Genomic DNA, 26,311 nt, shown 5'->3' on the forward strand with positions numbered 1-26,311 from the left:
TCAGAATATGAAATTTTTGTATGTGATAAGATTTGAACTGTTCAAATCTAAACAAAAATCTTTGCAGTCATCAGAATTGTAGCCTGTGCTGGAACATTCCTTTTGATTTCAAGTCAGACGCCTTATCCACTCGGCCATGACTGCTGGGTGTTCTGTACAATCGGGAATGTCATTCATTGTCGGTTTATAAAACTAAGATTTGACGTTCCTATTGATCAAATGTCTAAGTGTTTGTGATGACTCTTTGAATATGTACTGGTTTCAATACTTTATGAGGAGGACAAGCTAGTAGTTAAAATTCAATTACATCGTAGATTGAAAAAATAACACGTTTTGTTCTTTTTTTCACATTTTTTCGACTCTTTCATCATTTCGGGTGACTTTCTTTATGGATTGAAATGAATGAAATTGAGAATATGCAAGCATTTTGTAAGTGATAAGTTGTGAACTATTCATATCTAATTAAATGTTTTCGCAGTCAGCAGGATTCGAACCTGCGCGGGAAGATCCCATCTGATTTCTAGTCCGACGCCTTAACCACTCGGCCAAGACTGCTGGTGCTCTTTATAATCGAGAACGTCATTCAACGTTGGTATTCAAATCTCAGATTTTATGTGGCCTATTGATCAGAGTTCTAATTGTTTTTGATCGAATCTTTGGAAATCTATTGGTTTCTATATTTTAGGAGGATGACAAGTTAGTAGTTGAATTTCAAGTACATCGAAGAGTTAAGAAATAACACCTTTTTTTAAAATTTTTTTTATCATTTTCGACTCTTTGTTGTGCCGCCTTCTTTTATGTTGAGTTGCATTACGGACTGAATTGAGAGAAGTTAAACACGATTTTAAACACTCAGATTTGACGTATCCATTGATCAAAATTCTAAATGTTTGTGATCACGTCTTTGAATATAGTACTGGTTTCAATACTTTATGAGGAGGGCAAGCTAGTAGTTAAGAATTAATTACATCGTAGATTTAAGAAATATCACGTTTTGTTGATCTTTTCACCATGTTCGACTCGTTTTTGTTTTCCCTTCTTTTATGTTGAGTTGCTTTACGGACTGAATTGAAAGAAGTTAAACATGATTTCAAACACTCAGATTTGACGTATCTATTGATCAAATTTCTATACGTTTGTGATCACGTCTTTGAAGATGTATTGGATTCAATATTTTATGAGGAGGGCAAGCTAATAGTTGAAATTCAATTACATTGTATAAAGATTGAAAAAATAACTCGTTTAGCTGATTTTTTCCATCTGATTTGCCAGACGACAGGAAGATGCCATCTGATTTCTTGTCAGACGCCTTAAGCACTCGGACATGACAGCTGGTGCTCGGTATAATCGTGAACGTCGTTCAACGTCGGTTTTTAAAACTCAGAAGTTATGTGGCCTAGTGATAAAATTTCTAATTGTTTGTGATGGAGTCCTTTAATAAGTACTAGCAGGTCCGTAGAGGCTATCTGAACGCATCTTATTTTGAAACTTTAACTATTGATATTCTATTGAAAACTTATTCGTGATAACTGGTGTACATGCGAAAGTTTCAATGAACTATTTGCAAAACTACTTTGGACACACTAACAAAAAATGAAGACTCTCACAGAGCATTAAAAATCAAAACAGATAGAATGAGGTGTATAGAGGGAGAGAAAGAGAAAGATCGATAGCAGCAGAAATATATAATGAGTGGAGAGCAAATAGGTTAAAATACGGAAAAAACCGAAAAGACAGAACAAAAGAAGGTTGAAAGCAGTGAAGGAAAACCGAACAAAACAAGAGTCCGGAAGAAATCCAACGGGAGCCAAAAAGGAATTAACGAGAAAAAGAAAACGAAAAATGGAAATTGACGACAGAAGAAAGAAAAGAAAGAACACAATGCAACAAAAATCATAACATCAGGAACCCACCGTAAGAAAAACAATAGGACACAAAAAATCGAATCAAAAACACAATTAAAAAGGAAAGAGGTTAGTAAAAACACCAGAAAAGAGAAAGACAGAGAAGGGGGAAAAGTGAAAGTGAGCAAGAGAAAGAACGCAAGAAAAAACTAAAACGACAGAATGAAGGAAAATGGGACACCAAAAAGAAAGAAGATGCAATCATGAGAGAAAGTACAAGAAGAGCGAGATCGTGAGCAGGCTCAAAAAAGCAAAAAAATTATTGCAAAAATATCACAGTTAGAGAAAACTTGAGCAGAAAAAACAGAGTATCGAACAACAGAAAAAATAGATAGAGGAAGAAATTGAAGAGAGGGAGAGTTACAACAGTTCAAACGAAGAGAAAAGAGATCGTGGGCGAAACAATGAATTCCGGTTCTCATATACAGGTTGAATGTGCTAATGAGAACACGATGGATGTGCCCAGGACGAGGAATGTGCTGATAAAAAGTAATCGTTGGCAAGCTTTTGCGATTGCTTTTAAGAAGTCAACAAACACAGAACTGAGTTAAAGTGCTGGCTAATGCCACCAACAAAATTTTCTTCGAAAAAATTAAAGAAGGAAGATTCTATACTTATCAAGTTTTGTATGCAATAATTTATTAGTGACAGCCCTTAATATAAAAAGTCCTCTACTATGCTAAAAACTTTGTATTTATTTCAGGACTTCAGTTTTGTCATATGTATTTTTGGCACCTAACTTTGGTTCTTGCATCGGCAAATTTTTTTCGTTGAATTCGTCTGTATTGAAAAAACTTCCGTACAGTGAAACTTTGACAAACCAAATTTCGATTATCCAAATTTCAATCCATGGCGTTTTCGGTGAGTGACTTTTCCTTCACAAATAAATGTTTTTTTTTTCAATCATAAAGACCTCTTTCTCGTGACACCATTTCGAAAAATGACCTTTTCACTATCAGAACTTATCGTTCACAGACCGTATTCTAATGAAATTTTTGGTCACAGACCCCTTTTTGAAAAACTAATTGGCCAATGATTTTTTCGACACTATTGTTTTTGTTTATTGCAACACCGATTATTGTCTTTTTCAAAAATTCTGGTAACACGCTTTTTCGCAAAGCATTTTTCGGTAGATGAAACAATCTCTTAGCAACATTTTGGGTCAATGACCTTTTGGCAACTCTTTTCGGTCAATGACCTTTTTGCAACATTTTTCGGTCAAAGACCTTTTAGAAACATGAAGAGGTTAATGACCTTAAAGCACACTTTTTCGGTCGTTAACCCCAATTAGGCAACCGCTTAATCGTGCTCTTCGGTAGTATTGTTAAAACTTGCTGATCAGTGATGCCTATAAAACACTAGCAGGCCCGCAAAAGCATCATAAGAATATTCTTCAAAAAAGGAGTTTCAATAACTCACCTTTCCTCGTACCACCTCGGGCACAAACACATGCCCCTCGTCTAACAGCCATAGGGGTTCTTATTTAAGGTGCGCTAAGACTTGTGTTAAGACAAATAACGAATTTCCACATGTCATACCATGTGGCAATGCGTAACGCATGAAATAAGGTAGGCTGCATGTTTAAGGAGCGCTAAAACATATCAAGATTAGGAGCTTCTGAAAAACACACAATAAGAAGAAAGAAAGAGAGAAGAAACAGAGAAAAAGTAGACATGGAAGAAGGAAAGAAAAGATTAAAAAGACAAAAGAAGTGAAAAACGCAAGAAAAAAAGAAAAAAGAAAAGAAAAAGAAGAGAGTAAAGAGAGAAAAGAAAGAGAAATAGACAGAACAGATGAAAGAAAGGGAGAAAAAATAGAAAAGAAGAAAAGAGAAGCAAAAAAAGAGGTGAGCAAAGAAAGAGAGGAAATGAAACAAAAAAACGAATTAAAGAGGAACGAAATAGAGAAACGAAAAAGATAGAGAAAAAAAAGACCGCAAATAAAGAGAAAAGTAAGAAAAAAACGGGAAAGATAGAAAAGAAACAAAAGCGAAAGAAAACGCAGAAACGAAAGACAGAAAAGAAAGAGAAAACAAGAGAGAACGACAGAAAACAAAGACAAAAGGAAGTTAAAAGCAAAAGAGAAAATGATACAGAAAGGAAAGGGAAAAGAAGAGAGAATTTAAAGAGAGTAAAGAAATAGAGAAACTAAAGACAGAAAGAAAAAGCAGAAAAAGAGCGAAGAGAAAGAAAATCAAGAAGAAGAGAAAAGCAAGAGTGAAGGAAGAGAAAAGCAAGAGAAGAGAAAAAAGACAGAAAAAATAAAGAGAGAAACGAAATAGATAAAAGAGAGAAACGAAACAGAGGAAAAAAGAGAACAAAAGCGAGAAAAGAAAGAGGAAAGATATGAGAAAGTAAAAGAGGAATGTTAAAAGAAACATAGAACAGAAAGACAGAAAAACAAGAGATGAAAAAAAAGAGAAACACGACAGACAAGAAAGAGAGAAAAGGAAGGCAGAAAAGAAAGAGACGGAAGACATATAAGAAAGAGAGAAAAAGTGAGAAGAGAGAAAAAAACTACATTACGTGATTCAATGAGTAAATCAAAAAAATCCATTCAGTTGAAACAGAGAGGGAGGTAATTCAGGAGTCAATCTTGATGTGAAACGAAAAACGCGCTGAAAAACTAAGGCGAAAATTAAAAAAAGAGCGCCAAAATAATAGCGCCTAATAAAAGAATCGGAACAAAATATTTTGAAGAGCATTTTCCATATTCAATTTTATTTCGGTAAAAACCTTTACGTAGAGAATCTTTCTGTCGTTATCTGCGATGCATCAGTATTTCTCATTCCTGAACTTTTTTGTGTAATCAGTTTTTTGGTCATCGACTCTTTTTGTATTGACAACTTTTCGGTCATCGACCTGTTTTTGCATCCTAGGCTATTCATTCATTGCCCCTTTTGGCACACGCAGCTTTTCGGTCAATGATAGTCTTTCGTTCAATGACCGTCATGGCATAGTTAGCTTTTCGGTCATTCACTCTTTTGGAAAATACAGCTTTTCGGTCATTGAACTTTTTAAAAATACATAGAAAACACCATACTGAATGTTTAAGGGATATTAAAACATGTGTGGACAGGAGCGCTGTTAATCATTTGCAATGTTAAAATATTGGAAAACATTCCATTACATCCAGAAACAGTGCAGCAATCTATTATCAAACCATTGAGGAGGATCTTTGGCTCTTGAGGCTGGAGAAACCTAAAAATAGATAGAGAAAATTAAATAAAAATTGCGAGTTTTGTAAGAACAATGCTAGAACTTCTGATGTTAAAACTTTGAAAATCATTCCATTGCCACTGGAAACGTTGCAATAATCTTTTATCAAACCCTAGAGCAGGTTCCTTAACACCTTAACTCAACAAATGACAAAAACTATTAAAAAAACCTGAAATTGCAAAAAAGTAATTAGTATAAATTTGCGTGTTTTTGTTTAGAGTTCCAAACAGATAGCTTTCAAAATGATCATGAAAAGTACTTATGTCTTCCGAAAGACTTTTATGAACTTTAACCAGCCTCAATTTTGGCCCACCAAAAATTTCGAAAAATGCCGAAAAAACACCAAAAATATTTTGGGCTCAAAAACTCCTAAATGACCTTTTAACATTAAACTACGGCCTTCCCAGTAGCTTTATTGTTGTAAAAGCCGCGATTGATTACTATAACAGCGATTGGGATTGACAAAACAAAAAATGAATACATTATTAAACACATTCTTAAAGTGCTATCTCCTTAACCTAATAATTTGAAATATTCAAATCTATCTTTGATACTCACAGAGATTTGTTGACAATTCTTCTCAAAATAAAACATACCCGGCAGATTGCCGGAAAATAGCCGCCGTTGATTCCAATAAGCATGATTGGGATTGAAAGAATGAAAGTTATTGAAAAAAAAATTTTGTACAAAAACATTTTTTAAGTCCGATTTATTTTGATGGCATTTCGTAGTTGAACATAACGTACTTCTGTTTCTTAGAGAGAGGCTACAGGGGCTATTATCAAAACCAATAAGCATTAGAGATGGTAACTAAAACTTATAGGAACGACGTTCAAATAGCGGGCATCTAAAATTGGGCTTTATGGGTTTATCCCGTTTCTACTTCTGACTTTAACTTTATATGCTGAATCTGTTCATTTTGAATTGCTTTGCTGAGCAACTGATGTTCAAAATCACTTTTAGCAGAATTAGAGAAGAGATAAACTCGCCGAGAGAAGTCAAAAAGATTTCACGCAAAATGTTGAAAAAGCGGCAAAATGTTGTAAAGCGAAGCATTTTTTTATTCGACGAAGTAAAAAAAAATAGCGCTATAATAGCTGGCTTAGAAGATGAGGGCGGCTATTAAAAAAAAGAAATTGCCGAAAAACGTCGAGCGAATTGCTCTCAAACGACCGGTTGACTTCGTCAGCAGCCAGCCATGGTTTAGTACGGCTAGTTTCAGCTTAATTGAAGGGGCGTGAGGTGAGCACAGCGGGACGCACCAGGTGACCAAAAATGGGGGGAGGGATTGGGACAATAGTGGGGGACGGTGGGAGGGGGTCTTTGGCTGCACGGGACCCTTACGGCCTGAACGATGTGCAGGGGTGGGTTTTGGGGGGAGTGAGAAGGGCCTATGTGCGGGGAGTCATATTCTAAGAACCGCCCTCCACACCATAAGTACAAGTCTGCAAATTAGTTTCTTTGAATTTTTATTCTTTGAGATTAGTGATCTGAGAGGTTCTAAGAGAACTTAACGCCCGGCTACCTGTTTATCCTGTTTTTGAGGACAAAAAGTCGGTCAAAAGAAAAATCGCATAAAAAATGACCAACAGGACTAAAATAAATGCCACAAAGATCGTTTGAGAGAGATTAAATAGAGTAGTTTAACCTCATATGTTCGCAACTAACATATTGTCGACGAAATAAAAAGAAATCAAATAAGGGCCGAAAATAGCAATACCCTCTTTTTGGATCTATTTCAAATTGACATCTTTTTGGTGAAAGACTTTTCTTGCATCCTTTTTTTGTGCGGCGCGTGAACCTTTTGGCAGCTGGATTATTGGTCATTGATTCTTTTTGGTTTTTGGTCAATGGCTCGCTTGCAGTCAGCGCTTTTTCGAAAATTGACCTTTTACGAGAGCAATTTTTGCGGTCATTGACCTCTCGCAATCTGCCCTCTTAACCATGCTGCGCGAGAGATCTTAAACATGCTCTTCGATAGTTCTTAAATAATGCTCCTCAGAGGCCTCTTAAACATGCATTTTCGCCTTCCGTTAAACACGGTGCCTTATAATCTGTCATGCATTTAATAAATAGGATGCCGCCTTATGTGTTCACGCGATTAATTTATAGATTGGTTTCAATACATTATGAGGAGGGCAAGCTAGTAGTTAAAATTCAATTGCAACGTACGTATAAAAAATAACACGTTTTGTTGATTTTTTCACCATTTTCGACTCGTTTTTGTGTCCTCCTACTTTTATGTTGAGTTGCTTTACGGACTGAATTGAAAGAAATTAAACACGATTTTAAACACTCAGATCTGACGTATCTATTGATCAAATTTCTAAATGTTTGTGATCACGTCTTTGAATATAGTACTGGATTCAATACTTCGTGAGGAGGGAAAGCTAGTAGTTGAAATTCAATTACATCGTAGATTGAAAAAATAGCACGTTTTGTTCTTTTTTTCACTTTTTTCGACTCATCTATCGCCCATTATTTCTGTTGATTTTCTTTACGGATTGAATTGAATGAAAGTGAGAATATGCCAGCATTTTGTAAGTGATAAGTAGTGATAACTATTCATATGTAATAAAATATTTTCGCTGTCAGCAGGATTCGAACCTGCGCGGGAAGGTCCCATCTGATTTCTAGTCAAACGCCTTAACCACTCGGCCATGACTGCTGGTGCTCTGTATAATCGAGATCATCGTTCATTGTCGGTTTTCAAATCTCAGATTTTATGTGGCCTATTGATCAGAGTTCTAATTGTTTGTGATCGAATCTTTGGAGATAGATTGGTTTCAATATTTTTGCTGAATTTTTCCCAAAATTTTTTTCGAATTTTTCCTGTGCCTCCTCTCCTTTATGCTGAGTTTCTTTACGGATTTAAATGAATGAAGTTCAGAATATGTAGGTTTTGTATGTGATAAGATTTGAACTGTTCAAATCAAAGCAAAATCTTTGCAGTCATCAGAATTCTAGCCTGTGCGGGAACATCCCTTTTGATTTCAAGTCAGACGCCTTAACCACTCGGCCATGAATGCTGGGTGCTCTGTATAATCGAGAATGTCGTTCATCGTCGGTATATAAAACTCAGATTTGACGTTCGTATTGATCAATATTCTAAATGTTTGTGATTGAGTCGTTGAATATGTGTTGTTTGCAATTATTTAAAAGGAGGGCAAGCTATTAGTTAAAATTCAATTACATCGTAGATTGAAAAAATAACATGTTTTGTTCTTTTTTTTTCAATTTTTTCCACTCTTTCATCATTTCGGTTGACTTTCTTTACGGATTGAAATGAATGAATTTGAGAATATGCAAACATTTTGTAAGTGATAAATTGTGAACTTTTCTGAACTACATAAATATAAAACACGTTTTGTTGACTTTTTTCCATAGTTTTTCCATGTCGTTCAAGTGTCCCTTTTCTTTTGTGTTGAATTACTTTACGGAGTCAAACGAATGCAGTTGAGAATGTGCAAGATTTGTATGTGATACTTTGTGAACTGTGCAAATCTAAACAAAAATCTTCGCAGTCAGCAGGATTGGAACCTTCGTGTGAACACCCCATCTGATTTCAAGTCAGACGCTTTAACCACTCGACCATGACTGCTGCATCTTGCGGTTACTCAAGAATGTCGTTGAACGTCGATTTCAAAAACTCAAATTTGACGTATCTGTTAAGCAAGTTTCTAAAAGTTTGTGATTAAATCTTTGAAGATTTGTTGGTTTCGATATTTTAATAGGAGGACGACAAGCTTAGAGTTGAAATTCTTTTATATTGTGTAAAGATTTAAAAAGATTTTTCCAAAGTTTTCCGAATTTTTTATGTGTCCCCTTTCTTTTATAATGAGTTTCTTTACGTAGTGAAATGAATGAAGTTGAGAATATGCAAGGTTTTTATGTGATAATTTGTGAACTGTTCAAATCGAAACCAAAGTTTTCGCATTCTATAAAGATTGAAAAACTCAAATTTGACGTATCTTTTAAGCAAATTTCTAAAAGTTTGTGATTAAATCTTTGAAGATTTGTTGGTTTCGATATTTTAGGAGGAGGACAAGCCTAGATTTGAAATTCAATTACATTGTGTAAAGATTTAAAAATAAAACGTTTTGTTGATTTTTTCCCACCTTTTCCGAATCTTTCATGTGTCCTTCTTCTTTTAAGTTTTTTTTTAAGGAGTGAAAGAAAAAAATTGAGAATTTGCAAGAACTTGTTATTGATATCTTGTGAATCTTCGCAGTCTGCAGGATTCGAACCTGCGCGGGAAGATCCCATCTGATTTCTAGTCAGACGCCTTAACCACTCGGCCATGACTGCTGGTGCTCGGAGTTATCCAGATTTTCGTTCAACGTCTGTTTTCAAATCTCAGATTTTATTTGGCCTATTGATCAGAGTTCTAAATGTTTGTGCTCGAATTTTTGGAGATGTATTGGATTCAATTTTTTATGAGGAGGACAAGTTTGTAGTTGAATTTCAAGTTTATCGAAGAGTTAAGAAATAGCACGTTTTTTTATTTTGTCACCAATTTTGACTCGTTTTTGTGCCCCCTTCCTTTTTGTTGAGTTGCTTTACGGACTGAAGTGAAAGAAGTTAAATACGAATTTAAACACTCAGATATGACGTATCTATTGATCAAAGTTCTGAATGTTTGTTATCACGTCTTTGAATATAGTACTGGTTTCAATACTTTGGATTCAATATTTTATGAGGAGAGCACGCTAGTAATTGAAATTCATTTGCATTGTATAAAGATTGAAAAAACAACACGTTTTGCTGATTTTTTTCCCATAATTTTTTTCGAATTTTTCACGTGTCCCCTTTCCTTCATGTTGAGCTTCTTTACGGATTTAAATGAATGAAGTTGAGAATAAGCAAGCATTTTGTAAGTGATAAGTTGTGAACTTTTCTGATCTAAATAAATGTTTTCGCAGTTAGCAGGATTCGAACCTGCGAGGGAAGATCCTCTCTTGTGTCTAATTAGACGCCTTAACCACTCGGCCATGACTGCTTGTGCTCTGTGAAATCGAGAACGTCGTTCAACGTCGGTTTTCAAGTCTCAGATTTTATGTTGTCTATTGATCAAATTTCTAATAGTTTGTGATGGAGTCTTTGAATATGTATTGGTTTCAACACTTTATGAGGAGTGCAAGCTAGTAGTTAAAATTCAATTACATCGTAGATTTAAGAAATATCACGTTTTGTTGATCTTTTCACCATGTTCGACTCGTTTTTGTTTTCCCTTCTTTTATGTTGAGTTGCTTTACGGACTGAATTGAAAGAAGTTAAACATGATTTCAAACACTCAGATTTGACGTATCTATTGATCAAATTTCTATACGTTTGTGATCACGTCTTTGAAGATGTATTGGATTCAATATTTTATGAGGAGGGCAAGCTAATAGTTGAAATTCAATTACATTGTATAAAGATTGAAAAAATAACTCGTTTAGCTGATTTTTTCCCAAAAAATTTTTCGAATTTTTCACGTGTCCCCTTTCCTTTATGTTGAGTTTCTTTACGGATTTAAATGAATGAAGTTGAGAATATGTAAATTTTGTATGTGATAAGATTTGAACTGTTAAAATCTAAGCAAAAATCAGTGCAGTCATCAGAATTCTAGCCTGTGCGGGAACATCCCTTTTGATTTCAAATCAGACGCCTTAACCACTCGGCCATGACTGGTGGCTGCTCTGTCTAATCGAGAATGGCGTTCTTTTTCGGTTCAAAAATCTCAGATTTGACGTTCCTATTGATCAAATATCTAATTGTTGGTGATAAAGTCTTTGAACATGTATTGGTTTCAAAAATTGAAGATGTGTTGGTTTCGATATTTTAGGAGGAGGACAAGCCTAGATTTGAAATTCAATTACATTGTGTAAAGATTTAAAAATAAAACGTTTTGTTGATTTTTTCCAACCTTTTCCGAATCTTTCATGTGTCCTTCTTCTTTTAAGTTTTTTTTTAAGGAGTGAAAGAAAAAAATTGAGAATTTGCAAGAACTTGTTATTGATATCTTGTGAATCTTCGCAGTCTGCAGGATTCGAACCTGCGCGGGAAGATCCCATCTGATTTCTAGTCAGACGCCTTAACCACTCGGCCATGACTGCTGGTGCTCGGAGTTATCCAGATTTTCGTTCAACGTCTGTTTTCAAATCTCAGATTTTATTTGGCCTATTGATCAGAGTTCTAAATGTTTGTGCTCGAATTTTTGGAGATGTATTGGATTCAATTTTTTATGAGGAGGACAAGTTTGTAGTTGAATTTCAAGTTTATCGAAGAGTTAAGAAATAGCACGTTTTTTTATTTTGTCACCAATTTTGACTCGTTTTTGTGCCCCCTTCCTTTTTGTTGAGTTGCTTTACGGACTGAAGTGAAAGAAGTTAAATACGAATTTAAACACTCAGATATGACGTATCTATTGATCAAAGTTCTGAATGTTTGTTATCACGTCTTTGAATATAGTACTGGTTTCAATACTTTGGATTCAATATTTTATGAGGAGAGCACGCTAGTAATTGAAATTCATTTGCATTGTATAAAGATTGAAAAAACAACACGTTTTGCTGATTTTTTTCCCATAATTTTTTTCGAATTTTTCACGTGTCCCCTTTCCTTCATGTTGAGCTTCTTTACGGATTTAAATGAATGAAGTTGAGAATAAGCAAGCATTTTGTAAGTGATAAGTTGTGAACTTTTCTGATCTAAATAAATGTTTTCGCAGTTAGCAGGATTCGAACCTGCGAGGGAAGATCCTCTCTTGTGTCTAATTAGACGCCTTAACCACTCGGCCATGACTGCTTGTGCTCTGTGAAATCGAGAACGTCGTTCAACGTCGGTTTTCAAGTCTCAGATTTTATGTTGTCTATTGATCAAATTTCTAATAGTTTGTGATGGAGTCTTTGAATATGTATTGGTTTCAACACTTTATGAGGAGTGCAAGCTAGTAGTTAAAATTCAATTACATCGTAGATTTAAGAAATATCACGTTTTGTTGATCTTTTCACCATGTTCGACTCGTTTTTGTTTTCCCTTCTTTTATGTTGAGTTGCTTTACGGACTGAATTGAAAGAAGTTAAACATGATTTCAAACACTCAGATTTGACGTATCTATTGATCAAATTTCTATACGTTTGTGATCACGTCTTTGAAGATGTATTGGATTCAATATTTTATGAGGAGGGCAAGCTAATAGTTGAAATTCAATTACATTGTATAAAGATTGAAAAAATAACTCGTTTAGCTGATTTTTTCCCAAAAAATTTTTCGAATTTTTCACGTGTCCCCTTTCCTTTATGTTGAGTTTCTTTACGGATTTAAATGAATGAAGTTGAGAATATGTAAATTTTGTATGTGATAAGATTTGAACTGTTAAAATCTAAGCAAAAATCAGTGCAGTCATCAGAATTCTAGCCTGTGCGGGAACATCCCTTTTGATTTCAAATCAGACGCCTTAACCACTCGGCCATGACTGGTGGCTGCTCTGTCTAATCGAGAATGGCGTTCTTTTTCGGTTCAAAAATCTCAGATTTGACGTTCCTATTGATCAAATATCTAATTGTTTGTGATAAAGTCTTTGAACATGTATTGGTTTCAAAAATTTATGAGGAGGGCAAGCTAGTAGTAAAAATTCAATTACATCGTAGATTGAAAAATTAACACGTTTCGCTCTTTTTTTCACTTTTTTGGACTCTTTCATCATTGCGGTTGACTTTCTTTACGAATTGAAGTGAATGAAATTGAGAATATGCAAGCATTTTGTAAGTGATAAGTTGGTAACTTTTGTAATATAAATAAATCTTTTCGTAAGCAGCAGGATTCGAACCTGCGCGGGAAGCTCCCATCTGACTTCTAGTCAGACGCCTTAACCACTCAGCAATGATTGCTGGTGAACTGAATAATCGAGAATGTCGCTCAACGTCGGTTTTTCAAATCTCAGATTTTATGATGTCTATTGATCAAATTTGTAATTGTTTGTGATAGAGCCTTTGAATATGTATTGGTTTCAATTCTTTATGAGGAGGGCAAGCTAGTAGTTAAAATTCAATTACATCATAGATTCGAGAAATAACACGTTTTGATGATCTTTTCACCATGTTCGACTCGTTTTTGTTTCCCCTACTTTTATGTTGAGTTGCTTTACGGACTGAATTGAAAGAAGTTAAACAGGATTTTGAACACTCAGATTTGACGTATCCATTGATCAAAATTCTAAATGTTTGTGATCGCATCTTTGAATATAGTACTGGTTTCAATATTTTATGAGGAGGACAAGCTAGTAGTTAAAATTCAATTACATCGTAGATTGAAAAAGTAAAACGATTTGTTCTTTTTTCACTTTTTTTCGACTCTTCCATCATTTAGGATGACTTTCTTTACGGATTGAAATTAATGAAATTGAGAATAAGCAAGCATTTTGTAAGCAAGCATTTTGTCATACAAATATGCAAGATCTGTATGTGATAAGACTTGAACTCTTCAAATTTAAGCAAAAATCTTCGCAGTCAGCAAAGTTCTAGCCTGTGCGGGAACATCCCTTTTGATTTCAAGTCAGACGCCTTAACTACTCGGCCATGACTGCTGGGTGCTCTTTATAATCGTGAATGTAGTTCATTGTCGGTTTATAAAGCTCAGATTTGACGTTCCTATTGATCAAATTTCTAAGTGTTTGTAATGGAGTCTTTGAATATGTAATGGTTTCAATACTTTATAAGGAGGACAAGCCAGTAGTTAAAATTCAATTACATCGTAGATTGAGAAAATAACACCTCTTCTTCTTTTGTTCACTTTTTTCGACTCTTTCATCATTTCGGTTGCCTTTCTTTACGGATTGAAATGAATGAATTTGAGAATAAGCAAGCATTTTGTAGGTGATACTTTGTGAATTTTTCAAATCTAAATAAATCTTTTTGCAGTCAGCAGGATTCGAACCTGCGCGGGAAGATACCATCTGATTTCTAGGGAGACGCCTTAACCACTAGGCCATGACTGCTGGGTGTTCTGTATACTCGAGAACATCGTTCAACGTCGGATTTCAAATCTCAGATTTTATGTGGCCTTTTGATCAATTTTGTAATTGTTTGTGATGAAGTCTTTGAATATGTATTGGTCTCAATTCTTTATGAGGAGGGCAAGCTAGTAGTTAAAATTCAATTACATCGTAGATTTGAGAAATAACACGTTTTGTTGATCTTTTCACCATGTTCGACTCGTTTTTGTTTCCCCTACTTTTATGTTGAGTTGCTTTACGTGCTGAAATGAAAGAAGTTAAACGCGATTTTAAACAATCAGATTTGACGTATCTATTGATCAAATTTCTAAGTGTTTGTGATCACGTCTTTCAAGATGTATTGGATTCGATATTTTATGGGAAGTGCAAGCTAGTAGTTGAAATTGAATTACATTGTATAAAAATTGAAAAAACAACACCTTTAGCTGATTTTTTCCCAAAAAATTTTTGAATTTTTAACGTGTCCCCTTTCCTTTATGTTCAGTTTCTTTACGGATTGAAATGAAAGAAGTTCAGAATGAAGTTTTGCATGCGATAATATATGAACTGTTCAAATCTAAGCAAAATCTTTGCAGTCATCGGACTTCTAGCCTGTGCGGGAACATCCCTTTTAACTTCAAATCAGACGCCTTAACCACTCGGCCATGACTGCTGGGTGCTCTTTATAATCGTGAATGTAGTTCATTGTCGGTTTATAAAGCTCAGATTTGACGTTCCTATTGATCAAATTTCTAAGTGTTTGTAATGGAGTCTTTGAATATGTAATGGTTTCAATACTTTATAAGGAGGACAAGCCAGTAGTTAAAATTCAATTACATCGTAGATTGAGAAAATAAAAAACACCTCTTCTTCTTTTTTTCACTTTTTTCGACTCTTTTATCATTTCGGTTGCCTTTCTTTACGGATTGAATTGAATGAAATTGAGAATAAGCAAGCATTTTGTAAGCAAGCATTTTGTCATACAAATATGCAAGATTTGTATGTGATAAGACTTGAACTCTTCAAATTTAAGCAAAAATCTTCGCAGTCAGCAAAGTTCTAGCCTGTGCGGGAACATCCCTTTTGATTTCAAGTCAGACGCCTTAACTACTCGGCCATGACTGCTGGGTGCTCTTTATAATCGTGAATGTAGTTCATTGTCGGTTTATAAAGCTCAGATTTGACGTTCCTATTGATCAAATTTCTAAGTGTTTGTAATGGAGTCTTTGAATATGTAATGGTTTCATTACTTTATAAGGAGGACAAGCCAGTAGTTGAAATTCAATTACATCGTAGATTGAGAAAATAACACCTCTTCTTCTTTTTTTCACTTTTTTCGACTTTTTTATCATTTCGGTTGACTTTCTTTACGGATTGAATTGAATGAAATTGAGAATAAGCAAGCCTTTCGTAGGTGATAATTTGTGAATTTTTCAAATCTAAATAAATCTTTTCGCAGTCAGCAGGATTCGAACCTGCGCGGGAAGATGCCATCTGATTTCTAGTAAGACGCCTTAACCACTCGGCCATGAATGCCGGATGCTCTGTATAATCGAGAATGTCGTTCATTGTCGGTTTAGAAAACTCAGATTTGGCGTTCCTATTGATCAAATTTTTAAGTGTTTTTAATGGAGTCTTTGAATATGTATTGGTTTCAATACTTTATAAAGAAGACAAGCCAGTAGTTAAAACTCAGTTGCATCGTAGATTGAGAAAATAACACCTTTTCTTCTTTTTTTCACTTTTTTCGACTCTTTAATCATTTCGGTTGACTTTCTTTACGGATTGAAATGAATGAAATTGAGAATATGCAAACATTTCGTAATTGATAATTTGTGAACATTTCTGAACTAAAAAAATCTCTGAAAAAAGATTCGAACCTGCGCGGGAAGATCACATGCGATTTCTAGTCAGACGCCGTAACCTCTCGGCCATCACTGCTGGGTGTTCTGTATACTCGAGAACATCGTTCAACGTCAGATTTCGAATCTCAGATTTTATGTGGCCTATTGATCAAATTTCTCATTGTTTGTGATGGAGTCTTGGAAAATGTATTCGTTTCAATACTTTATGAGGAGGGCAAGCTAGTATTTAAATATCAACTACATCGTAGATTTTTAAAAAAAATAGCACGTTTTGTTCACTTTTTTTCGACTCTTTCATCATTTCGCCAATTCGGTTGACTTTCTTTACGGATTGAAATGAATGAAATTGAGAATATGCAAGCATTTTGTAAGTAATAAGTTGTGAACTTTGCAAATCTAAATGCATCTTTTGGCGGTCAGCAGGATTCGAACCTTTGCGGGAAGATTCCATCTGAGTGTTTGTGATGGAGTCTTTAAATATGCATTGGTTTCAATACTTTTTGAGGAGGGCAAACTAGTAGTTAAAATTCAATTACATCGTAGGTTGAAAAAATATCACATTTTGTTCTTTTTTCTCCACTTTTTTCGACTCTTTCATCATATCTGTTGACTTTCATTACGGATTCAATTGAGTGAAATTGATAATATGCAAGCATTTTGTAAGTGATAAGTTGTAAACTTCTGAAATCTAAATAAATTAATTCGCAGTGAGCAGGATTTCAACCTGCGCGGGAAGACACCATCTGCTTTCTAGTGAGACGCCTTAACCACTCGGCCATGACTGCTGGGTGTTCTGTATACTCGAGAACATCGTTCAACGTCGGATTTCAAATCTGAGATTTTATGTGGCCTTTTGATCAAATTTCTAATTGTTCGTGATGGAGTCTTGCAAAATGTATTGGTTTCAATACTTTATGAGGAGGGCAAGCTAGTAGTTAAAATTCAATTACGTCATAGATTGAAAAAAAAAACACGTTTTGTTCTTTTTTTCTCACTTTTTTCGACTCTTTCATCTATCCCCTTCATTTCTGTTGACTTTCTTGACGGATTGAAATGAATGAAATTGAGAATATGCAAGCATTTTTTTAATTGATAGGTAGTAAACTTCTGAAATCTAAATAAATCAATTCGCAGTCCGCAGGATTTCAACCTGCGCGGGAAGACACCATCTGCTTTCTAGTCAGACGCCTTAACCACTCGGCCCTGACTGCTGGGTGTTCTGTATACTCGAGAACATCGTTCAATGTCGGATTTCAAACCTCAGATTTTATGTGGCCTATTGATCAAATTTCTAATGGTTTGTGATTGAGTCTTTGTAGATGTACTGGTTTCACTGTTTTAGAAGGGGGACAAAGTAGTTGATGAAATTCGAATGCATTGTAAAAAGATTGATAAATAACAAGTTTTGTTGTCCGAATCTTTCATTTGTCCCCTTTCTTTTATTTTGTGTTTCTTTAAGGAGTGAAATGAATGGTGTTGAAAATATGCAGGATTTGTAGCTGATAGGTTGTGAACTATTCAAGCTGTAAACAAAAATCTTCGCAGTCCGCAAGATTAGAACCTGCGCGGGAACACTCCATCGGATTTCTAGCTACACGCCCTAACCACTCGGCCGTGACTAATGGGTGTTTTGTAAAATCGAGAATGTGGTTCAAGGTTGGTTTTTAAAACTCAGATTCGACGTACCTATTGGTCAGTTTTAAATGTTTGTGATTGGTTCTCCGAATATGTATTGGTTTCAATGTTTTAGACGGAGGGCAAGCTAAATAACAAACCTATATAAATCTTTTTGCAGTCTGTAGGATTCGAAATTAGGCGGGAACATCAAATCTGACGTCTCGTCAGACGCCTTAACCACCCGGCCATGACTGCTGGGGCTCTGTATAATCGAGAATGTCGTCCAACGTCGGTTTTAAAAACTCAAAACTGACGTATCTATTGAAAAAAATTCTATAGGTTTGTGATTAAATCTTTGAAGATGTATTGGTTTCAATATTTTAGGAGGACGGCAAGCTAGTAGTTGAAATTCAATTACATTGTATAAAGATTGAAAAATAAAACGTTTTCTTGAGTTTTGCAACGTTTTTCCGAGTCTTTCATGTGTCCCTGTCATTCAAGTTGAGTTTCTTCACGGATTGAAATGATTGAAATTGAGAATATGCAAGATGTGTATGTGATAAATTGTGAACTGTTCAAATCAAAACCAAAAATTTTGCATTCAGAAGGATTCAAACCTGCGCGGGAACATCCCATATGATATCCAGGCAGACGCCGTAACCACTTGGTTATGACTGCTGGGTCTTACGCTTACTCAAGAATGTCAATCAACTTTGTTTTTACAAAATCAGATTTGACCAACCTATTGCTCAAGTTTCTAAGTTTTTGTGTTCGAGTCCTTGTAGATGTATTGGTTTCAATGTTTTAGGAGGAGGACAAGCTAGTAGCTAAAGTTCAATTACATTGTATAAAGATTGGAAAATAACACGTTTTGTTGACTTTTTTCCATAGTTTTTCCATGTCGTTCAAGTGTCCCTTTTCTTTTGTGTTGAAATACTTTACGGAGTCAAACGAATGCAGTTGAGAATGTGCAAGATTTGTATGTGATACTTTGTGAACTGTGCAAATCTAAACAAAAATCTTCGCAGTCAGCAGGATTGGATCCTTCGTGTGAACACCCGATCTGATTTCAAGTCAGACGCTTTAACCACTCGGCCATGACTGCTGCATCTTTCGGTTACTCAAGAATGTCGTTGAACGTCGATTTCAAAAACTCAAATTTGACGTATCTGTTATGCAAGTTTCTAAAAGTTTGTGATTAAATCTTTGAAGATTTGTTGGTGTCGATATTTTAATAGGAGGACGACAAGCTTAGAGTTGAAATTCTTTTACATTGTGTAAAGATTTAAAAAGATTTTTCCAAAGTTTTCCGAATTTTTTATGTGTCCCCTTTCTTTTATAATGAGTTTCTTTACGTAGTGAAATGAATGAAGTTGAGAATATGCAAGGTTTTTATGTGATAATTTGTGAACTGTTCAAATCGAAACCAAAGTTTTCGCATTCTATAAAGATTGAAAAACTCAAATTTGACGTATCTTTTAAGCAAATTTCTAAAAGTTTGTGATTAAATCTTTGAAGATTTGTTGGTTTTGATATTTTAATAGGAGGACGACAAGCTTAGAGTTGAAATTCTATTACATTGTGTAAACATTTAAAAAGATTTTTCCAAAGTTTTCCGATTTTTTTTATGTGTCCCCTTTCTTTTATAATGAGTTTCTTTACGTAGTGAAATGAATGAAGTTGAGAATATGCAAGGTTTTTATGTGATAATTTGTGAACTGTTCAAATCGAAACCAAAGTTTTCGCATTCTATAAAGATTGAAAAACTCAAATTTGACGTATCTTTTAAGCAAATTTCTAAAAGTTTGTGATTAAATCTTTGAAGATTTGTTGGTTTCGATATTTTAGGAGGAGGACAAGCCTAGATTTGAAATTCAATTACATTGTGTAAAGATTTAAAAGTAAAACGTTTTGTTGATTTTTTCCAACCTTTTCCGAATCTTTCATGTGTCCTTCTTCTTTTAAGTTTTTTTTTAAGGAGTGAAAGAAAAAAATTGAGAATTTGCAAGAACTTGTTATTGATATCTTGTGAATCTTCGCAGTCTGCAGGATTCGAACCTGCGCGGGAAGATCCCATCTGATTTCTAGTCAGACGCCTTAACCACTCGGCCATGACTGCTGGTGCTCGGAGTTATCCAGATTTTCGTTCAACGTCTGTTTTCAAATCTCAGATTTTATTTGGCCTATTGATCAGAGTTCTAAATGTTTGTGCTCGAATTTTTGGAGATGTATTGGATTCAATTTTTTATGAGGAGGACAAGTTTGTAGTTGAATTTCAAGTTTATCGAAGAGTTAAGAAATAGCACGTTTTTTTATTTTGTCGCCAATTTTGACTCGTTTTTGTGCCCCCTTCCTTTTTGTTGAGTTGCTTTACGGACTGAAGTGAAAGAAGTTAAATACGAATTTAAACACTCAGATATGACGTATCTATTGATCAAAGTTCTGAATGTTTGTTATCACGTCTTTGAATATAGTACTGGTTTCAATACTTTGGATTCAATATTTTATGAGGAGAGCACGCTAGTAATTGAAATTCATTTGCATTGTATAAAGATTGAAAAAACAACACGTTTTGCTGATTTTTTTCCCATAATTTTTTTCGAATTTTTCACGTGTCCCCTTTCCTTCATGTTGAGCTTCTTTACGGATTTAAATGAATGAAGTTGAGAATAAGCAAGCATTTTGTAAGTGATAAGTTGTGAACTTTTCTGATCTAAATAAATGTTTTCAAAACGTCATCATTCTTAAAATTCTAATGTTTTCTCTGTTTCTCACTTTCTGTCAACGAAAATAACAGCAGCCCATTATGGGGATTCATAGTTAATATTTAGCGCTTTAATGGAGCTGCTAGTTTAATTTCTTTTAAAATTTCAACATTCAAGTGAATGTCGAATTGAAAGATCTCGCCCGAACTGTGTAGAACATTTTACATCACTTGAACTCACTCATGTTTGCTGCTTCATTGCTAACTCAGTACATGATAAAATTGGAATTAACTTTGATCTCTTTGCGATCTTAGAAATTAAGCGGTTATTGTGCGGCAACCTCATACTAATTTTGAAAAGAGATTGAAGTTATACTAGTTAATTCCAACAGAAGCTGAAGATCTCATCGTGCCCAAATTTTCAGCACTTTTATTAATCTGCAAACATGTAAATTAAACTAACCACTTGGTTAATGTTACATGTTAGAAATTTAATAATCAAACATTATTTTTTTCTAATTTATAACAAACTAAGGTTCGGTTTTCGTAAAATAATTTAATAAAAAAAAGTTTAAATCCTGCAACCCTTCTGTCTATTGGAACTCTTTCGTGTCGTTTAAGCATTTCCGCTGTAACTTTTTGTTTAATTTTGGTCTTCGACGTTTCTTTTCTAATTGTAATTGGAAGTGTGTTCCATTTTCGAATAAAGTTACGAACAATTGAACCATTACTCCATTTTGACTTACATTTTTGTTCTAAGAAAAGGTTATGGGTTCGTTTGTTTACAATAATAGGCACGTTTTCTAAAAATTTAAAATGTTTATTAGAGCGATTTCTTGTTTGTTGGAGAATATTGAAAAACCTATTTAAAGACACCCGTGTTATTTGGAGCTCTGCTGGAAGAATTTTAGTCTCCAGAAGTAGATCTCTGGCAGTATCGCATTTGGTTTTCATAAAGCAAACTTTTATTCCCCAGTTTATCTGTTTGTTAATTCTGTCAATAGAGTAAGATGGTAAATTTTGAAAAAAAATTGCGCTAAAATCTAAATGAGACAAAACTAGTGATTTAAAAAGATTTATTCTTGTTTTTAGCGGTACCTGATAACGAACCAAATATAATGATCTGATTGCTGAAGCCATTTTACTGATAACTTTATTTAGTTGATTTTGGTATGTCAGTTATGATTAACTACAGCAATTTTTTAAGGACCTGAGAGCGAAAGCAATGGTAAAAGCTAGCTTGGCTCACGAACATAGTTAAGAATTTTCCCTAATTCAGAGAAAAATCAGAGCCTGAATCAGACTCTGAATCAGTACTGATAACGTTCTGAGATTAGTTCTGATTCATTATTGAATTTGACTGAGCTTTAGGTACGGGTACAATTATTTTTTAGTTTTGATGCTGCTAGTTCAGCTGCACTATTGGCTTGAATTCATCTTTATTATTATTATTATTATTATTATTATTATTATTATTATTATTATTATTATTATTATTATTATTATTATTATTATTATTATTATTATTATTATTATTATTATTATTATTATTATTATTATTATTATTATTATTATTATTATTATTATTATTATTATTATTATTATTACTATATAAACCTCAATTAATCACACGAGAGCGAATGAAAAAAAATTAAATTGGACGATGCTCGTCTGGCTTAAAAAAGGCGCAATGCGCCAAAAGCTCATGTTTGTCAACTTTTGTCTAACTTATCCTATGGGGCTGCAGACTTCTGTGTTTTAAAACTTGCTCATGCATGTTTTAAGAGCAAGGTTACGCGACTCTGCAGAATGGGATGAATGTTTTGATGTTTGAATTGTTTCATGCGTACAGTTTGGATGGCATCTATGTGTCCAGAGTGACGACAGAGATGAATCTGATCCAGGGTGCTGGAATCCAAGTCATGTATGACAAAGTGTCTCTTGTCTACATACACCTCTCTTCCTACTACGTTGATCTGGTCAGTTTGTCACATTACCCATTTACATTATGACGTCATCAAGTAGTTTTTGCATCTTTTCAGTTCTCGACCCCCCTAACCTGGGGGTATAAATAGAATGACCAGTTTTTGAGACCATTTGCCGTTTTTTCCCCATTTTTTGACAACTTTAGCAGACTTATTTCCCGCTCTTTCATTGAGATCAACAATTCTATTAACTTTGAGTTTTTCATTACTTTAGTTAATATAATAGAATTTACAGTATTTTTAAAATTTTTTGGATGTATTTAATGTATTTTTCACTGTATATACCAATTTGTATGCTCGTTATTTTGTTGCCAAAACGGCCGTACAATGAGAAATTAGCCTGGCAACTGTCGGAAAAATCTCTAATCGAGTTAAAAATCGACTTTTTTGAGATTTCTGCAGTAAAATTTTTGTTCCTCCTCCTTTTTTATTACGCGCTTGGAACCGACAGTGGCGGAGTTACTGAAAGAATTATAGCAGAAAACCTGTGCAGTCGAAAAAACGTTCTCTTAAGCCCTCCCAGTGAAACGAAACTTGATAGCCATGACAAGAAACATGATAAAACATGGAACATCTTGCCAAGATCTTGCCATGTTACATGGCAAGAAAACATCAAGATATGTACGAACTTGTATGATCTTTGCATGGCTATCAAGAAACAAGATCTTGGCAAGATTTCCAAGAAAGACTAACCATGACATGGCAAGATATACCAAGTTGTAAAAATTAAAAAGCACCTTCAAACAAGATTTAGCACGAATTCATATGATTAAGCACGATTTATCAAGATTTATCAAGAGTTATCAAGAATTATCAAGATTTGTCGGAAAATTCAGCTCGCGCTAGTTTATCAACCAACAATTGAGCCTACTTTTTCCAGTATAGTTAAATTTTAAAGTGGGTGCTAGCTCGGTATGTACATAGTACACACCTTATACAGGACCGCCATCGGGAAGGCCCCCACTAAAGTCCCATAAAAACACCTTTTTTATAACAAAAATGGTCGTCCTGGTATACATTATTAACGCCGGTAATACCGTTTAACAGTCAGATATCAGCTTATTATTCTCTTCATATCTAAAAAAATTTGAATCGAGCACGAAATTTTTCAAAAAACGATTTTCTCTTGAAAATTCCAACATTTTTTAAATTTCCACATTCTGATAGAGTTTTTAAACAATTTGCTTTTGGTACCAAAAGCACAAACCAGGGAAGTAAAAAAAATAACGGGAAAAAATGAAAAAATCTCACATCTACAACACCTCGAAAAATTGAAGACTTTTTACAGATTTTTTTTGAGACCCAAAGAAAAGTTAAGTTATCTGCTACAAGACCCAAGTATACCAAAAATCTGGTTCTATTTGGAAACAAAGACGTCTACTAGTGATAACTAACTGGTCCCGATCGTCAGAGGGCCGAAAAAAGACAACTTGCATTGCAGATTTCAACAATTTTCATGAATTTTTTGCTTGCCAAACTTCAAAACAACCAAATGAGAGTATTGAATGTTTTATAAGTGCTTTTCACGTGACGTGGGATACTTATTCAACGCACAACGGAACAAACTTTTTTCTGAACGATCCAAATTACCCCAAAAACAAGTTTATGCAGAGAAACTGATTTTTCTCTGGATTCCCAGTTCATTTTTCCACCACCTCATTCCGGGTTGCTTAGAAACAAAATTTTCTATATGTCAATAATTATCTGATCTTATCAAGTTACGCCAATTAAAGTTCTTGACATGTCTGGATAAGATCTTGTCAAGATCATATCAAGGTGTTCCAAGAAATGTTTGTCTATCAAGATCTTGGCAAGATGTTTCAAGTTTTGCACGAGTTAACAAGATCTTGCATATCATGGCAACGTGTATCAAGTTTCGTTTCACTGGGCTCACAGAACAAATCAAAATTAAATACATATTTTATAGCTTAAAGATTGTCCAGTTAAAATTTTGTTTGTTGAGTTAAAAAGTGGCTTTCAAGATTTTTCCAGTATACTCTACGTGGTTAATAGAGCCTTCTAATTTTCCATTCCGGTCATGGGAACGACATTTGCGGAATTACTAAAATTAACCATACGAAAACTGATAAACTACAAAATGAAAACGTACATGTTGAGTTTTCCACAACAACTAAAACAAGACGGGAGTCGATAACCCAAAACAAAAATAAAACAAAACTGCAGTATAAAATAGCAGTAAAGATCTGAAGGTTTATGGATCAAACCTGGGTGGCGGCAAGCATGCTTTTATTAATTTTTTGATTGTTGAAGAATTCATAATTTAAAAAACGTACATTGTTCTGAAAAAAAGTGCTGCTTCTAACAAATAGTACCTCAGTTAAAAAATAGTATTTTTTTAATAAACGTTTTTTGAATACAAGCCGAGAGAATTGTGCACAGTACTCCAAAAAACCCTAACGCAGAATTCAAAGGGACCAAATTAGTCAGTCAGATGTTTTTTTTAGCATACAGGAAGTTTAGGTCTACCGTAATAGCTCAGTTGGGAGAGCGTTGGACTGAAGAGGAAAAGATCCCTGGTTCGATCCCGGGTCGCGGCAGAATTTGAACTCTTTGCACTTTTGTTCTAATCAAAAATGTATCTTTTCCGTTTTCAACCCAATAAGCCTCCGTATTATCGCTCAAAGCCTCCTTATTATTTGCACAAACAGTCGCACCTGTCTTTTTTTTTACTTTTAATTTTACTCCTAATATTTAACATATTACTATAATAATTTATAATTTTTTGAAGTAACCCTCTCCACTTAGAGGTCAAAAACTTATGCCCCCAATTATTGCAAATGTACCTTGATGGGAGATTGTAAATCTTACTGGGGCTGTATTGCTGGGACCTATTATTAATAAAGTATAGTGTTGACATTTCTAAAATTGTTCTAATTTCATCATCTAACTTTATTTCTAAAATTAGATGATGAATTTTCGGTTATATTGTTTTTTCATATTACATCAAAATTGGTCATTCGTTTGCTTAAATCTGCAGCAATTCAGTGTACCTCAACTTTGCTCTATAATTTTTGTTTAAGGTAATTTTTGAAAAGATGAAAAAATGGTCTCCAGTTCGATTGATTATTTTACAGTTTTTTTGAAAAAAATTGATATTTAGACGATTGGCGTTAATGCGGAAAACGTCTACAGAAAACCAATTGTTAATGTTTAAAGAAGACTAAGTAAATTTTTTGAATAATTAGCCTTTTTAATTTAAAAATTCGAAAAAAATCTAATTTACAAATTCGAAAAATTGCATTTTGAACAAGCATTCAAATAGAACTTGGCGCAACTGCGATGAGCGAGCTGCCACTTCGAAACTGGATCTAACTAATCATTGGGGCTGAATTTAAAAAAAAATTCTGTCCGATAAGTTTTTCGATGCCCTATAAATTTTGCTCCAAAAATTACGTTTAATTGAAATTGTTTTTAGATAGATTGTTGGGTTTAGGGATTAATTTTTGGGTTTTTCATAACGGTTTTGGAGTCAAAGTAACGGTTTTTGTTTACCGCTGTTGCTTTTACTGCTCAATCTAGTTGTGCATTTTGGGAGACAAATTATAAATTCAGAAAATGAATCACAATTGTTTTCCTCTTATATGAAGTTTGATACAATTTTGAGGAAAGAGTTCAGCCGTAGTAACTCAGTTGGGAGAGCGTTAGACTGAAGATCTAAAGGTCCCAGGTTCGAGCCAGGGTCGCGGCAGCATTTGAAAAGTTTTTACTTTTGTAATAATGCATGTATCTTTTCCGTTTTTAACACAACAAGCCTTCGTATTATCTATCCCTTAAAGCCTCCGTATGATTTGTACGCACCTATTTTTTTTTATTTTACTCTGAATATTTTACTTTTTTTACATTAATTATTTAATTTGATGTAACCCTCTCCGCTTAGAGGTCAAAAACGTATATCCCCAATTATTGCAAATTGATTTGAAACATTGACTTGAATATAAAATACCAATGGTTTTTTTATAAAAGTTTTAAAATCAGACGAAATATCATGATTTAGTGCCGATTCAACATTTTACTCTTATC

At 34.3% G+C, this 26,311-nt stretch overlaps 1 protein-coding gene and 8 non-coding genes across 9 annotated transcripts in view; 1 reads left to right on the forward strand and 8 right to left on the reverse strand.

Moving 5' to 3' along the window:
- Positions 1-26,311, forward strand: part of LOC142350959 (uncharacterized) — a 215,280-nt gene that overhangs the window by 87,230 nt on the left and 101,739 nt on the right. The window contains exon 13 of the mRNA XM_075402986.1: positions 22,138-22,264. Within this exon, the coding sequence (XP_075259101.1) occupies positions 22,138-22,264 (127 nt within the window). The remainder of the gene's footprint in view (positions 1-22,137; positions 22,265-26,311) is intronic.
- On the reverse strand, positions 474-555 carry Trnas-aga (transfer RNA serine (anticodon AGA)). Its single transcript has one exon. It is a non-coding gene; the product is annotated as a tRNA-Ser (tRNA).
- Positions 7,709-7,790, reverse strand: Trnas-aga (transfer RNA serine (anticodon AGA)). The gene has a single exon. It is a non-coding gene; the product is annotated as a tRNA-Ser (tRNA).
- Trnas-uga (transfer RNA serine (anticodon UGA)) lies at positions 8,642-8,723 on the reverse strand. Its single transcript has one exon. It is a non-coding gene; the product is annotated as a tRNA-Ser (tRNA).
- Positions 9,349-9,430, reverse strand: Trnas-aga (transfer RNA serine (anticodon AGA)). The gene has a single exon. It is a non-coding gene; the product is annotated as a tRNA-Ser (tRNA).
- Trnas-aga (transfer RNA serine (anticodon AGA)) lies at positions 11,139-11,220 on the reverse strand. Its single transcript has one exon. It is a non-coding gene; the product is annotated as a tRNA-Ser (tRNA).
- Trnas-aga (transfer RNA serine (anticodon AGA)) lies at positions 14,021-14,102 on the reverse strand. The gene has a single exon. It is a non-coding gene; the product is annotated as a tRNA-Ser (tRNA).
- Trnas-aga (transfer RNA serine (anticodon AGA)) lies at positions 15,554-15,635 on the reverse strand. The gene has a single exon. It is a non-coding gene; the product is annotated as a tRNA-Ser (tRNA).
- On the reverse strand, positions 19,619-19,700 carry Trnas-aga (transfer RNA serine (anticodon AGA)). The gene has a single exon. It is a non-coding gene; the product is annotated as a tRNA-Ser (tRNA).

The sequence above is a fragment of the Convolutriloba macropyga genome, chromosome 12, assembly GCF_964194025.1.
Source record: "Convolutriloba macropyga chromosome 12, txConMacr16.3, whole genome shotgun sequence".
NCBI lineage: Eukaryota > Metazoa > Xenacoelomorpha > Acoela > Convolutidae > Convolutriloba > Convolutriloba macropyga.